The 15,225-nt window shown below is 39.4% G+C and overlaps 1 protein-coding gene across 1 annotated transcript; it reads right to left on the minus strand.

Annotated features, from left to right (window-relative positions):
• Positions 1–76: 76 nt before the first annotated feature.
• mmp2 (matrix metallopeptidase 2) lies at positions 77–14,713 on the minus strand. The gene is made up of 13 exons (XM_038701224.1): positions 14,427–14,713; positions 14,013–14,239; positions 13,033–13,181; positions 11,827–11,955; positions 10,923–11,096; positions 10,053–10,226; positions 9,050–9,223; positions 8,543–8,698; positions 8,252–8,378; positions 4,162–4,298; positions 3,438–3,597; positions 3,084–3,193; positions 77–1,198 (listed from the first exon to the last, which is right to left on the minus strand). The coding sequence occupies exons 1-13, from the start codon at positions 14,580–14,582 to the stop codon at positions 1,095–1,097; spliced, it is 1,977 nt and encodes a 658-aa protein (XP_038557152.1). The 5' UTR covers positions 14,583–14,713; the 3' UTR covers positions 77–1,094.
• Between the last annotated feature and the right edge of the window lie 512 nt (positions 14,714–15,225).

Consider the following 15,225-nt stretch of genomic DNA (forward strand, 5'->3'; position numbering starts at 1 on the left):
CACAAGCTTGATGGTGAATGCCCATAATTGTGTCTATAACCCACTTCAGTGCTTTTTCAAGTATTTATCACTGATCCACATTATATTGACCATCTTTATTGATGACAGTAACAAAGTGCACAAGCATTAAAAACAACATACACACTCACTGTATTGTTAAAACCAAAGAGAGAAAAAAAGAGTATAAAAAAGATTATTAAACAATACTACTGCGGTACTTTTGTCATGATTCCATCATGCAGTAAACCAATACAGCCTCTAGAGGCAACCTGTGCCTTTAATCTTTCTGTACCATTAGTGAAGGGAAATGCAACATGGAGTCGCCATGAAAATCATTTGGTCTCCATGTTGAGCAGTTCCCTTGGATAGTCCTATACAAAGTGCTAACCATTTGAATAATAATGTGTGCCTGCAAATACTAATTTCTGACATCCAGAGGATGTGTATATAATATGTATATAGGACTATACGCGAAAAGCAATCTCTAAAGCACCATTTTCGGTCAAACACATTGTGCAAATTCATTTTTTCAAATGTATTGTACAATAATGAGAATATTACTAAATTAAAAGTGATACATTTATAAAACTGCACTTAGTACACTGGACATCGAAGTTATTCAAAGCCAACAGGAAATCCTCATATGGTGTAAAACAACTTTTCAGAATTAAATTTGCATAAAACGGCAATATCTCACAGCACAGTATAGCACTGCGTTCAATGCAGTGTGGACATACCTGATGTCTGAGTTTTTTATAAAACAAACAAAAAAACTATAAAACAATAAAACGGGGTGTACATATTGTAATAAATTGGCACCAGCATAACAAATTAAATGTCAATATCACACAGTAATATAGCAAATATCCAGTTGCCTATGTTCAGCCTGTGTATAAGGTCCCGAGGTGCCTTTCTACAAAGCTGGAGGCTGGAAGGGACATGTCTCCCACAGAAGTGTGCAGAGTTGCCAGGATAAAAACTTACAACAGTGTGCACTGCGGCGACCACAAGTTGTGTGCGATACAATGGCAATGTTCTGATGAGGCCAGATGTCATTGCAGGAACTAGCCAATTGTGAGACATTTTGTAAATGCTCAACAACCGAGCCAGTCCTTTGTGATTTCACCCAACTTGACAATCTTCAAGCTGCTGTCTTCCAGTTTGAAATAGTGGTTACCTTTGAAGAAGTAGCTGTAATCTGTGAAAGACAAGCACAATGCACACTGTTTAAAATGTTTGCTGAAGTTCTACTTTCCATTTTAAATTGCTTGAGTAAAACAAGTGAAAAACTACCATGTAATAACAGTGAAATAATAAAGCTTTTAAACTGTATAAGCATAAAGACTGACAGTATAATCAGTCTTAATCGAAGTGATGAAGATTAAACCATCCAGTCTGGCACTGTTAAAGCCACTCTCTCTGAATCATGCTAATCAGGAAGCATACAGAGGGACCTCTGTAGAGGGGGACAGACTTGCTTTATATAAATATGTTTGTTCACTGTGTGGGGAAGGGGCTATGTGATGCTTACAGTAATGTGTGTATGTTAGGGGAGCAGTGATGGAAAAATCCCTGGTTGCTTGCCATAAACAAAAAATTGCATACTACCTCTAACCTCAAGGATACATGACAGATGTTTACCAGTAGTGTCATGACAAAATTCACCACCATATATTTCTTGCACTCTAGATGCAATGCCCTACTCGCCAATGAGTAAAGCATAACATAAGCCATCATCACTCACATCACATTAAAGCATGAGAGATATTAAGCAACTGCATATTAAGCAACTGCTCTCTCTCTGACTGTCTTCTCTCAACATCAGACCACAGATCACTCCCTAACTTCAGAATTACTCCCTTTGACCTGTTTAACTTCCAGTTTCTCACAGTTCAAGTTTCTCTAAACTGTTTATTTCTGGCTAAATGGCATTTTTGCTTGGTTGTTGCAATTTTATTAACAGAGGCAAAGTGCTGAGATTGCTGACGATGATGATTGGATTTGCATGCAACATAACCAAAGAAATGGCAGTTTGAAGACAGAAAACTAGCACACAGAGCACCAGCTCTAATCCAACTATAACTGAAACACAGCGACCACAACAAAATTATTTTTTTCCCTTAGGTTAGGTAAGACTCAAACAAAGTTCTAGGCTGACGATGCATTTTGCTATTTTGTCTCTATTCTTTGATATACAACCAGTGCAGTGATAATTGCTGGTTCATTGTTTTCACATTTTAATGAGGAGAGTAATTGCTTCATTGGTGTGGCATTTATTTCATTTCATAAAAAATTAGTTTATGTTTATGGTTCAGATGTGGTCAATGATTCATTTTTTAGACATGCCAACGACATAGGTCTAGAGATGGCAATGCCTGTCAGTCAGTCCACCATTTGGTCTGGACTGAAATTTCTCACCATTTCTAACTACTGCATAGATTTCCATAAAATGTTGAACATGAATGGTCACCCAGAGGTTGAACTCTTCTCGCGCCATCACGAGACTGACATTTGTGGCTTTGAGTGAAATGTGTCAACCACTATCAGATGGATTGCCATGAAATATGTTACTGATATTCAGTTCCTCCTCCGAATAACATGTATAATTTCTGCATCCTGGGACATTTATTCTAGCATCCTTAATGAGAATTAAGAATTTTTGTTTTGTCCAATACTTTGGTTTGTACTTGCAAAAGTAACTGCCACCAACCCAGCTGTAGTTTTTGTTTAGTGCTAATTAGCAAATGATAGCATGCTAACATGCTAAATTCAGATGGTGATATGAAGAATGTTAGTATTGTCATTGTGACCATGTTAGCATGTAGCTCAAAGCACCACTGTGTCTAAGTTCAGGCTCTCAGATCCTCTAGCGTGGCTGTAGTCTCTTAAGTCCTGTTATACTGTAATAACTTGAAAACAGTGCTGCTTGGAAGATACAGTTAAAAATCTGATCGAAAATTATGCTATAATGAAAATGGTTTCCAGTAATATTAAGTATGTAAAATTTGTAGCACGCTGGAAATCTTCCATTATGGTCCTTTCATTCATAAACCCATGCTGCTAGAAAGAAAGATTTTTTTTACCAATTCCATTAAGACTGAAGGCAGCATCTATGCCATCTGGGATGCCATTCCAGGAATCAGCAATAAGTTTGGGGAAGCCAGGGTCCATTTTCTTCTTATCTTCATCATATCTGTACACATAGTAAAAGTACATTTGTTTAATCCTTTAATGGGAACACACACACACTCATAAAAACAGAGTCAACACTGTGAATCCCCATGTTGTGCAAGGGCTTCCAGAGCTGTTGTGGTTTACAGTGCGACATAGGTCACTCTAAATGCTAACTAGATCCAGATGTAGCCCACTGCTGCAGGGTGTGTCTCACAAGGGTTTCAGGCTCACAAAGGGTTGCATAAGCTTTTGCTCCTCCTCACCTCCAGAATTTGTCCCCAGCAAACAAGTATGTCTTCCTGTTCTTCCTAAAGTTGAAGGCAGCATCGATTTGCTGCAGGTCAGTGGGGAGGTCAAGGCTGGAGAGTCTTTTGGGATAGCCTCTCTCCAACTCATCTGCTTTGTAGACCCACATCTCATTGCCTGGAAGGGAAGTGTAAGTAACAAAGTAGAACAATAGCTTAAATAACACTGCAGACATATGTTTTATTGATGCAAGATATTTAACAACTGTGCAACCATGGTAATATCCCATATTCCTACAAATATGTTAACCCCCAATAGCCAAACCAGCTCTGCTGTTAATCTCTTCAAAGCTGACAAATATATTATGTAAATGTCATCAGTATTCAGGAAGGTTGTCATATTAGTAAAATGCAAAGAAGGCATCATAAACCACTAATAACTATGGTGGAATATCTCAAGTGTCCCAAAAGTGCACACGGCACACAAGAGTGCTCAGCCAACATTCCTGCTTCTCCTAATGTTTCAGTACGTAGAAACGCCGGACCGTTAACTGAAAGGCATTCAAACGGTAAAAAAGTGACGACACCTCTTTATTACTCATGGAAGTGGAACTGTCTTGTTTCTCTGATCACCAAATAAGTACAGGGAGGACATGAACAGAGTGCACAGTTCAGGTAATATGACTCTATATTCAGCTAGGTCTAAATTGGTAATTTCTTTACTGTTTTTTCTGCAGCATACCTGAGAAGAACACTGTTTTTTCATCCACTGGGTTTTCGTAGGCAGCGTCTATCTTGACAGGCAGGTCTGGCCAGTAGGTGGCCACGAGCATAGGGCCGTTGGGTTTGCTTCTGAAGTTGACTGACCTGAACAGGAACCTGCCAGAAAGAGAATGAGTGGTTGAACCATCGTAAGGTTGATGAGCTGGGGATCAAATGAGAGTGACGGTGAAAGGGGGTAGACAGGGGCGATGAGAAGGTGGGGGGAGTGTGTGTGTGTGTGTGTGTGTGTGTGTGAGAGGAGGTTTTAGTGCAAGCGCTTCACTGGCCGAGCCAGCCACAATGGCCTGATTCATGAGCATCTGGTTCTCGTTAGGACTAAGGCTGCCGACGCCAGCGGAACAAGACCTATCTTGCCCAGATTTCCAATACACAGCTGCACAACAATGGCAGCTTCCCAAACTCTTTTCCAGTGACCTATTTTTTAAAAAGAAAAAGATCGGCCAAATGCAAAAATGAAATGCAAAAACAATAAAATTAAGATGAAAACAAAAACCTTACGTAACACACATGCATATTATATACATTTGTCAGGATGAAAGAGGAAACATATTTCAATCTTATCTAACCATCTACAAATTGTATTATTATAGCAGTGTTCTTGTGTATCAGTATTAGTTCATGCAGTGTACCAGCAATATCCAGAGGGATTTTCTGTCTTTTCTTCCTGTCTGTATAAAAAACTAAAAAACTCTATAATTGATATACTTAAGTGGCTGATTAAGAGGACAGACTAATGGGATATGGGGATTTTTCCAAATTGTTGCTGAGACTTCAAATATTCAAGTAGGTAATCCATTTATCCTGCATTTGTTGTTCTCTAAATAATATTGTAGCTGTATGGTATTGCAGGTTGATGATCTGTAATGCACTACGATATAACAATGTAACTCTGACAAAAATATCGGCAGCCATGATGTTCACTTTAATGGATTTTGTGTCTCACACAATCAGGATTAGGAAATTAGGAAACACAGTACATGTAAAGGATGTGATTTGTCATAAATGGTCGAAAGCATACTGTTTCCATTCAGTGAATTCCTTTCTATACAGTTATTCTTTTTGGAGTCCTCATTCCCTCGATGGATTCATACTGCCTACCTAGCACGAGGGATTCACAAAAGGCATGCTTGTAATGATCTACTTAATACTAACAGCCTCACTATTTACAGTTCACTGTGTTTACACCGTCAGAGTCGTAATTAAATTGCTGCTAATACAAACAGAACTTTTCCTACTGCTGCTAGTTCACAGTGTTCAGCTGCTGAAACACGGGGTGTCTTTTATTGTGAAACAGCCACAGCAAGCGCTATGTGTTTGTCATAGCAGTTAGTAGTTCCAGAGCTGACCACGATTTGTTCATCAATGATGCGTCTACCAAAGAAGACAGTCACAGTCATTCATCAGCATCTTTTGTCAGTAGATGATTCTTAATTTTTGCAAGGGAGTAAAGAAGAAGCAGCCTGAATGAAGACATGTATTTAACAGGCTGCACATCACCAACTCCTCAGCAAGGTAAACAACTTTCCTGTGTCCTGCTGTTATGTGAAAAACTACTCGCACCGTGTGCAGCATGAAATCAGATTGCAGTTGCAATTATTTTTGAGTGACTTCTTTATTAAATCAATGTGACTTTGTTTGGTTGCAGTTCTGTTGTATTTCTAATAAAGTAACTGAGTGTTTGCTGTATTATCAAACCACACTTGCTGTTAGCACGGTAAACACTGATCTGCCAAATCAACCAGGACAGAAATGTAAGGGGTTACAGCTTTAAAAAATACTGTATATTATATATATATAACAGCCTCTGTTGTATACATGCTAGGATACAAGCACATGAGCATGGGTTACTTGCAACAAGCCAAACTGAGACAGACTTGATAAGTGTCTTCTGCTTAAGCCTCCAGACAGACAGACACGGTTTTATGATGAACTCAGGGAGTGTGTTACTCATTGCATCATGTCAAGATTTGTCCTACCTCGTAAATATGCTGAGCCAGGAGAAAAGGAGGGATTCCACTTTTACAGTGGGAGAGTCAAGTGAGCATTAGCCCAGGAACCCAGAGGGCCACGCCTTTTCTCTGAAACTGTAAAACTTGGCTTGTACCAGAGCTCTATAGCTTAGAAACCTGACATGGCTTTTGAGCAACAACAGGCCATACTGAAACTTTACTAATATCAGACTTCGGAGAGATACTGTACTGTAGGTTCACTTCACTGCCTTGAGATTACTCTCCTCAGTTTCTCCCACATTCCTTCACATAAGTTCTGAGTCTTCTGTTGCTTGGGCTCATTTTCACACAGCAACTAAAATTAAATGAATATCATTTCAAAAACTGCTTGAAAATATCATACAAAGCCTTGTATGGTCACACAGGAGAGCCAACAAACACAGTGAGCTACTGAACATGGCCAAACATCAAGCAAAACAGTCTTTTGATGTGAAGGTATTAAATTAGACAACTAGTTTTCAGTGAATTAAATGCAATACATCTGTATGCAACTTTGCAGTTCTTGACATATTTCAGCTACTTTCCTCACTGGCTGAAAATTATTGCTCTGGATTATGATTATGATGGTTTATATCTATTTAAATTGGCCCATCTTCAAATAACCAAGGAGTGGAAACTACGGAATATAATGAATATCATAGCTAGCAATACCCCACAAGCACCTAAATGGCATTTTGGGATCTGGGTGTTTCAATTAATGATCATGGGACAGTAATGCCATGTTACTATATGAGATTATACAATCATGAACAGTTCAGGTGATTACCAGGCGCACTCATCTGTTGGTTTTATAGTCCATCCGTCTGAATCTTTAAACTACTACAGCACTTTCTTAAGTGTATGCAGAGCCACAGAGAATACAGTTTCAGCTAAGTTTGATTTCCATAATACAGGCCAACATGTGTCTGTGCTCCTCTGCCGATCACTGCAAATGTGCGGAAGAGAGCCACAGCAAGATGAAAAGTAATTCTGTACTAAAGCAGGATTTGTGAACTGGATTGTTGCTTGTTCCTCACAGTTTCTAACTCAAGGTTCTCAGAGAGGAAAACCAGGCTAACTGAAAGACTACACTCTTTGGTGCGGAGGTATGTTGGCCTGTTTACTTTGGACACATTTCTAAAATGGCCATGACAGATATACAGTTCTGTTACCTTAAAATTGCTAGGAGTCTATGTTAGACTCCAGACAGCTGGAAGTGTTAAAACATCATAACTAACAAGGACAATATTTGTCTTTTGTATCACTTCCTTTCCAATCACATCATTGTTTTTGTGACTCTTTGTCTGTAAGAAATTTCATCTGCTGTGATGAAAATGTTCTACTTCCTACGGGAAAATACACTGACTCACAAAGACTGCTGACAAAACCACAGCCCTTCATGAAACTCCTCTTCTACACAGGGTCAGCCAATAGACACAGTTTACAAGCTTACAAGACTTTGGATTCACTGGCGCCACTGGAGGAGAGGACTGTAGACTGTGTTTAGGACTGATGACTACTTTGGTTGTCACTGCATGAGAAGAGGTATAGTTTGTTTTTCCCTCTTATTAATTGTCACATCATGCAACAAGCAGCTAAAACATAATACTGTGGCACTAGATGACAATGTGAGAAACAATAATTAACAAGAAACGTAACGTCAAAATGCTCATTATTTGCAGTGAAATGATTATAAAACACAACTTGTGAAGGCGCCTGTATTTCACTTGCACAAGTCATAAAGCCAGAAGAGGGCTAATGGGCTTTGTTTGTCATTCTTCCAATTGCTGACAGACAGGAAATTTAACCAGACATTAGATGTACTTTTTTGGCAACTTTAAAGAAAATCAAACATGGACTTCACATCACATTTTGATTTTGACTAGCATCTTGCAGGTAGCATATTCAAATAACATGATCAAGAACTACTACTATTTTGAATGGATTCATTGTCAGTGCTCTGCTCATACCTCATTTATGACTTAACGTAGCACAAGTAAGTTGCTGAAGTCTAGTTCAGGTTTAAAACAATATTAGGAATTCTTGTTTTGATTTGATTACCTGTCCTTGAAGAAGAAGGTCTCTCCTCTTATCTGTGCTACAGCATCAAAGATAACTGGCTCTTTACAGATGTCCATTGGAGTGACTGGACCCTGGGTTGGAGGCAAAGGCTTGTCTGTCGGCACACCTGTTTAAAAGAGATTTACCAAAATAGCTCAACATTGAGGGAGGAATAACACACTCACTGTACATTAATATTTTCTGGCTAATAAGACAAAAACATCCTTTTTGTTATAGTATTAGGCTTAATCCTTGTCCAGGAAACCAGCCACACATGACATTTCATCTCACCATAGAGCTCCTGGATGCCTTTGATGTCATCCTGAGAAAGTCTGAAGTCTTTAGTGTAAGTGTAAATGGGGGCCATCAATGCTCCTGGATCCTGAGAATGCTCCAAGCCAAGGGCATGACCAAACTCATGGGCTGCCACCAGGAACAAACTGTAGCCTAGAAACATGTAACACAATGAAGAAACTTCACTGTAAACACTGAATAGCCCTATATAAAATACTGACACTGTAAAGTAGAAAATGGATATTTTAGTTGTTAGCTATAGTTTACCAGTGGTGGTCCTTTATGGGGTATGATGATAGGACACAATGGTTCTTGTGAATGCCAAATGACTGGTATTTTCAGACTGACAACCTAAACCTGACCTAAAGTTTTATTTTCCTGTTCATTGTGAAAATAAAGAAAATGACTAATGCGTTTTCTTTAGTCACTCATTTTTGTTTAATTTGTGGCAAACCCCACTTTCCCAGAACTACAGCAAGAACTGTCCACAAATACTACTCATACCTTGGTCAGGACAGAAACCCCATTTGCGGTCATCATCATAGCTCTTGGTGGAAGCGCACCACATCTTGCCATCGCTGCGCCCAGATGAGGTGCAGGAGTCATAGGTGTCACCTAAGAAGGTGAAGGGGAAGACACAAGGGCTTCCCTCTGCATTTCCTCCCACTGTTGACATGGCTGGATGGAGCAACAAAAGGTAAAACTGTAAAACTGAAATGTGTTGTGTACTTAGTTCACTTCACTGTCTACTGAACTCGTTCCTGTGCCAACACTTTTCTTCAGAACAGTTTGGTTTGCATTATATTGGGAAGTGAGCGCAGATGATGGCGAAACAGCATCATGAAAGCACTGGCACAACACATATGACATCAATAACTAATCCGCTGGGCACAAAACCAAAAAGCATCCGCCCAAATTGATTTCCTTTCAAAGACAGATCATTTTCTATCTGGCAAGACTGTTTTTGTGCTGTTTAAAAGAAAGAAACATAATAATTTCCTATTCAGCACAAGCTATCGCACAAGGCTTTACAACAAAGCTACAGTCCTAATCAATTAGAACCAGATGAAAGCTCCAGTGGTTATACCTCTCTCTTTATATCTCACTGTCTCTCTTGCTCCCTACCACCTCAACCCTAAAACCAGTCCCACTGACAGAATGGAAAATAAGCTCTGCCACTGCACATTAAAATACTTTCACAGCCATTCAGCAGACCACGAGCAAGACCGAAAACCTCAGCTGGAGCATTCCTGTAGACCAATACACAGCAGGGCACCATACACTGCATCTCAAAATAAACAGCTAGCAAAACGCACTGTATGCATCTAAAGCAAGCACATAACCCTTAAACAGGACACATAAACAGAGGACAATGTGTACACTATAGTATTCACACATTTACAGATGTCGGCACAACAGACAGGGATAATGCATTTTTACTTGAAGCTCTGTGCAGTATTCTATTATGTGATCAACATAACAGGCATAAGATGACAGTACCCCCTACCAGTTTCAGGGCAGAACCCATAGGATGTGTCACGGTCATAGTCGTCAGTGGTGGCACACCATCGGTAACCATCGTCCCTGCCCTGAGTGGTGCATCCGTCATACTTCTCTCCCTGAAAGGTGAAGGGGAATTTACATGGAGCGCCATCTCCGTTTCCACCCAGGGTGAATAGTACTGTAAAACAATTATCAACAAATACAAAGAAGTGTTAGAGAGAAGCATTATATAACGCATATTTTCACATTTTCAACCGACTACTGAGTGATGCTGTAAGACATATGTGTTCAGAGAAGAAAAGAAATCTGATTTATATATTATATTGTTAATAGTTTGAATGGAACTTTTTTTTACATCAGTACAAAAGCTTAACAGACGGCTCCAGCGCAAACAGGCCTCGCTGGTGTTCTCATCATATAAAACAACTTAGTACATGTGTACGTTGGCACTTAGTTGTAATAGACATGTGATCATGTTAGTACCATGGACAGCAACATAACACAGATAAACAAAATGTTTAACAAAGCCTGGTGTTCTAAAGTGGGGCAGTGACTTGGAAAAGAAATGTTCCATAATCCACTCCAAACAAAAAAACAACACTTTCCTGGCATACTGTTCAGCCTACTTTCTTTCTGTCCAAAATCAGCAGAACATCTTTGAATATAGCAATAATCTGATATGAAGTAAAACTTTACCAGCAAAGAAATCACTGCTTCAATTTCAGTTCGGTAAGGTGCAAGTAGGGCATGACACCAATGCCACTGAGGTCAAGTGGGACCACAGAATTACAAATCTATACAGACACAAAATGTGTTTGGAGACACTGCAATGCTATATTGTTACGTCAAAAAAAGAACCACTGGACAAACTTACATTCATGGGGGCAGAAGCCATATTTGCCATCTTCATCAAAGTTGTAAGTGGTTGAGCACCACAGGAAGCCGTCATCACGGCCCTGAGATGTACAGCTGTTGTACTCAGTGCCCATGAACAGGAAGGGGAATTTACAGAACTCTCCATCAGCATTGCCAAACTTCACCTTCACCACTGTAGAAAAGATTAAAGATCATATTGAAACTTTTCCACATTTGAACTATAGTTTTGTTTTACTACAAATCCTTGAATCATAAATATATATGACCTATATTGCTGTCATCCATATTCCCAAACCAATATAAAGGTTATATGATGTTCAATGTGACAGACAGCCTATCTCAAGCAAGTTTCAAGTTCCTGCAAGTAAGCGTTAATATTTTTTTGAACAAAACAGAAACAAGTGGCTACCTAGATTATGGGAAGCCATTTAAAAAGTAGGCTCTCAAAAATGGTCCCCAGTTCACAGGTAAGTTACATGTGAATTGTAGTGAATAGGATAAAATTTGCAATGGCACCAATATAATCAGAAAACAGTGTTGTGAAACTTCTTTGCGCCATTAGACAGGGAAAATAGCTTTATAGATTACTTCCACACAAATGACAGAGGATGTGAATAAAAACTATCTGGGTCACTGCATGCAAATACAAATTTATTCAGCTTCCAGATGGCTGAGGTTTGTCATGTCAACTGCCAGATAGTTCTAATAAAGTAAAGAAATTCAAAGCAAAGTATCTGAAAGTTAAGTGTATTATCAATGTCAGATATAATTTGTTTTGAATAAAAGGCTCATTGTGGATGTTATCCAGTGGTTTGTCATTCTTTCCATCTTTAGACAAATTGATGCAAGTGATATACTGTCACCGCACGAATCACAAACTGTAAATAGTGATTCTCCCTTACCTTGGCCATCTCCCAGCGTCCACTGCTCATCATCGTCAAAGTGGGAGTCTCCCCCAATTCCTGGCCCTGGAGCAAAGGCATGAGCCAAGAGGCCATCTTTGCCGTCGAAGGGGTAGCCATCTCCATGCTCTATTGATGACATCATTCAATATTAACATATCCAGACAAATATCAGTCTTTTTTCTTTTTTAAGCAGACACAACTGGTACAGCTGTGCAGCTCTTAGCTAGCCATTAAGTAGCAAGAGAAACTACTTTGAATAGACAATACTACTACGAATAGCAGTCAGCAAAATATTTCTCACATGCTGTGACATTTGTGTGTGTATTTAAAGAATTGAAATATTCCTTACTATTTTTGTTTCTTTAACACCAGTTTCATATCTTCTGAAGTGGCAGGTTTTTTGTTTGTGTTCCACTATAATTGCAGATTCTTTCTCGAAAGAGTCAGCTATGGCTAGACAGAATGATTATGATTGTGAGTAATTAAATATCAAATGGTTGTTTTAGTTGGAATGACTGGAATTGCCTGTGTGAAGTTATTTAAGCATTTAAGGCTTCTTAAAATGTAGGTTTGAGTTCGCTGAATCACTGTAATAATGTTGTTGCTCCTTGACCACTAGTCAGCAAGGCAGTGAACTTCTGTTCAACTCTTTTCCAACTTCAGTTCTATTGATCCTCTTGGATGTGAAAGGCAACTACACTTTATCATAACTTAAGAGTGCTTCATTAGTTCTTGGGGAGAATTGTTTTGAATTTTATCCCTCAGTACCATTCATGTGCCTCATTAAGGCAAATAAGTATGTAAGTGTGCACTACAGTTCCCCATATCCCAAGATAAAAAATAAGAATTGAGACAGTTACAGTAAGCAGGGTTTTTGAGGGTACATCAGTGGTAGAAAAAGTATTCAGATCCCGTACTTAAGTAAAAGTACTAATATCACACTGTAAAATCAGTCTGTTACAAGAAAAGGTTATGCATTGAATATATTACTTAAGTAAAGGTATGTAAGTAAAATCAGTATTTTACTCTGAAATAAACCTATTTTTTATGGAATTTTACTTTCAGATATATATGATACAGTATATTTCACCTGCTCATCAGATACTGACTGTACTGCCAAGCAATATCTAGGTAACATGTTGATAGTTAAACTGACTACACTGCCTGTTAAGTATTTTATCAATAGTATCTATACTGGCATACCATTGCGGCCAAAATTAATCATGATGTCTGCCTCTCCATCCATGAGACGGGTGAATGCGAGTGGGGTGACGTCACTCCATACTTTGAAGGCTCTGAAGAAAGCATCATTTATGACTTCCTCGTCCAGATCGGGAGTGTATCCGAGGATTCTACAGAGTTAACACAGAGTCAGTTTCATTCTAAAACAAGACAAACAAGGGACTAAACAAAACTGACAGTCTATGAATAATCTGGTGAAAATACTCCTGAAACAGTGTTCAGCCACAAACCCTGTTATATGCCTGTCTGCATAGTTCTTTCCTAAAAACAGTCTGAGATCTCTTAGTTGTTATTGTCTTTGGCTCGCAGTCTTCCTTACAAACACACAGGCAGACTGACTGGAATGATCAGGGCACACAAAACTGCTGATATAAATAAACCAATTCCACATTGTTGTAAACCTCAAACAGAACGAAAAACAAAAGACCTGACACATACTGCGCAGGAATGCTGGGGTTAGTAAGACACAAGCTGCAGGCCTGCAGTGACTGTGTGGATGGGGGTGGGGTGGATAAGAGGTTGAGGGGAAGGTGCTGGGGGTGGGAGGGGGGGGTGGGGGGGGGGGGAATCTCTCAAAGCAAACAGACTCTGATTTTGTATTTATACTTTCGTGCACTCCTCAAAACACTGCTTTGGAAATTACTCAGACATATTCCAGGAAGTATTTCTCAATACTTATGGTTTGAATTATGGGCAGTAGTTGGGCGGTGTCCCGTTATTTTACCTTTCTGGGACTGGCAAACATTAAATAGGCCATACTGCCTAAACCTCTATGATGGCCTTATTAGTAAGAGTATGAGTATCACTAATTCAAACTTTAAATTAATTGGAACCTCCTCCTATTATAAAATACCCCCTTGCAGGATACAGTTTAGCAGGTAAAGTGCAGGGCATTCCAATGCTGCTTCAGGAAAATGTGTAGGTAAGATTAATTCCCTGACCTGTAAGTGATGTCTTTCTTCTGCCACATGGGTTTCCTGTGGAAGAAGTTGTAATTAGCCACATCTGGGACGCCACAGCGGGGCTTTTTCATGATATCCACAGTTTTGGCATCAATCTCTCCAGTTTCTTGCAGAGAGAAGAACTTTTGCATTTTCTTCAGGGTGTCCTTGAGCACCATGAGGTTACATCTGTCTTGTGGGCATCCATAAAACTTATTCAGATAGTGCTAAAGGAGAAAAATATAGACATACAAAATGGTTTGAGTCTCCCAGATGAAGAATCTCTGTGAAATAATTGCAATAAATAAATAATGTAAAAACCCTCCCCGACAGTTCCGTTCTTACAGCCTACAGTAGTTTAAACTGTTACTTCATAGCTGACACTTATAGTATTTTGAAAAACAATAAACTTACCAGAGCTACTTCTTTGTCTGTTTTTGGGGTAGTGTCGTCTCCAGGAAACCTAATAATAGGCGAGGGGGCAGCATATGTTGCTTGAAAGGCGATGAACTGAACCAAAAACACTTTGAGAACAATCCGACGACAAGTAAATATCGTCGGAAAGCCCATTTTGCTCAGTTTAACTATAGCTCAGCTGTGGTAAATGCCGTTCGTTGTGGGTTGCAGTCTTTTCACCCCGTCTGCTTGTGTTGCCTCTGCTCCTCTGTGGGATTTTTTTTTTCTCCTTAACGGGACATCCTGCACCTCGGCTCTATGAACTTTCCCAGTTCTGCTTGCACATGCACTTTTCCCCCGACAGCTTTCTGCGCAGTCTCCAGGTTGAGAAATAGGAGCAGAGAAGCGCACAATCAAACACAGCAATAATGTCATGCTTACTCATATATGTGATTTCTCAGTCAGCCCTGTTTTAACAAAAGATGACTAAGATGATAGCTCAGGATTTAGCCTAAAGGTATAATGTCCAGAAAGTATCCAGTCTGCAGTATGGATGTAAGTGACTGTGGGCGCTGGACGTGTGATGGAAATTTTAAATTTTACTGAGTTTACTGTTTTACCTTTGTACGCTGTATACTATTATAGGTATATGTTTCTCTGTGTGGTGTTTGATGCTTTATTAGGTGAAGACTCGTTAAAGGCTTTCTTATCTGACTGTCCTTGATAGACCTTCATCTCAGGACAGTTGGTTTCGACTCCCTTCCTCCCCAAGACATCTGCGTAATACCGTTGAAGTATAAAGTCACATCTGTCTTCA

Source organism: Micropterus salmoides, unplaced genomic scaffold (assembly GCF_014851395.1).
Source record: "Micropterus salmoides isolate LMB-PRFRI ecotype aquatic unplaced genomic scaffold, ASM1485139v1 Ms_hic_scaffold_6, whole genome shotgun sequence".
In the NCBI taxonomy this organism is placed as follows: Eukaryota; Metazoa; Chordata; class Actinopteri; order Centrarchiformes; family Centrarchidae; genus Micropterus; species Micropterus salmoides.

What these genes read in the sequence shown, in the direction of transcription:
- mmp2 (XM_038701224.1), bottom strand. Translation starts at nt 14,582, where the DNA reads ATGGGCTTTCCGACGATATTTACTTGTCGTCGGATTGTTCTCAAAGTG. An exon ending in CAGACAAAGAAGTAGCTCTG is followed by an intron (nt 14,240 to 14,426) that starts GTAAGTTTATTG and finishes TTTCTCCTTTAG; the next exon opens with CACTATCTGAATAAGTTTTA. An exon ending in AAGAAAGACATCACTTACAG is followed by an intron (nt 13,182 to 14,012) that starts GTCAGGGAATTA and finishes TTAACTCTGTAG; the next exon opens with AATCCTCGGATACACTCCCG.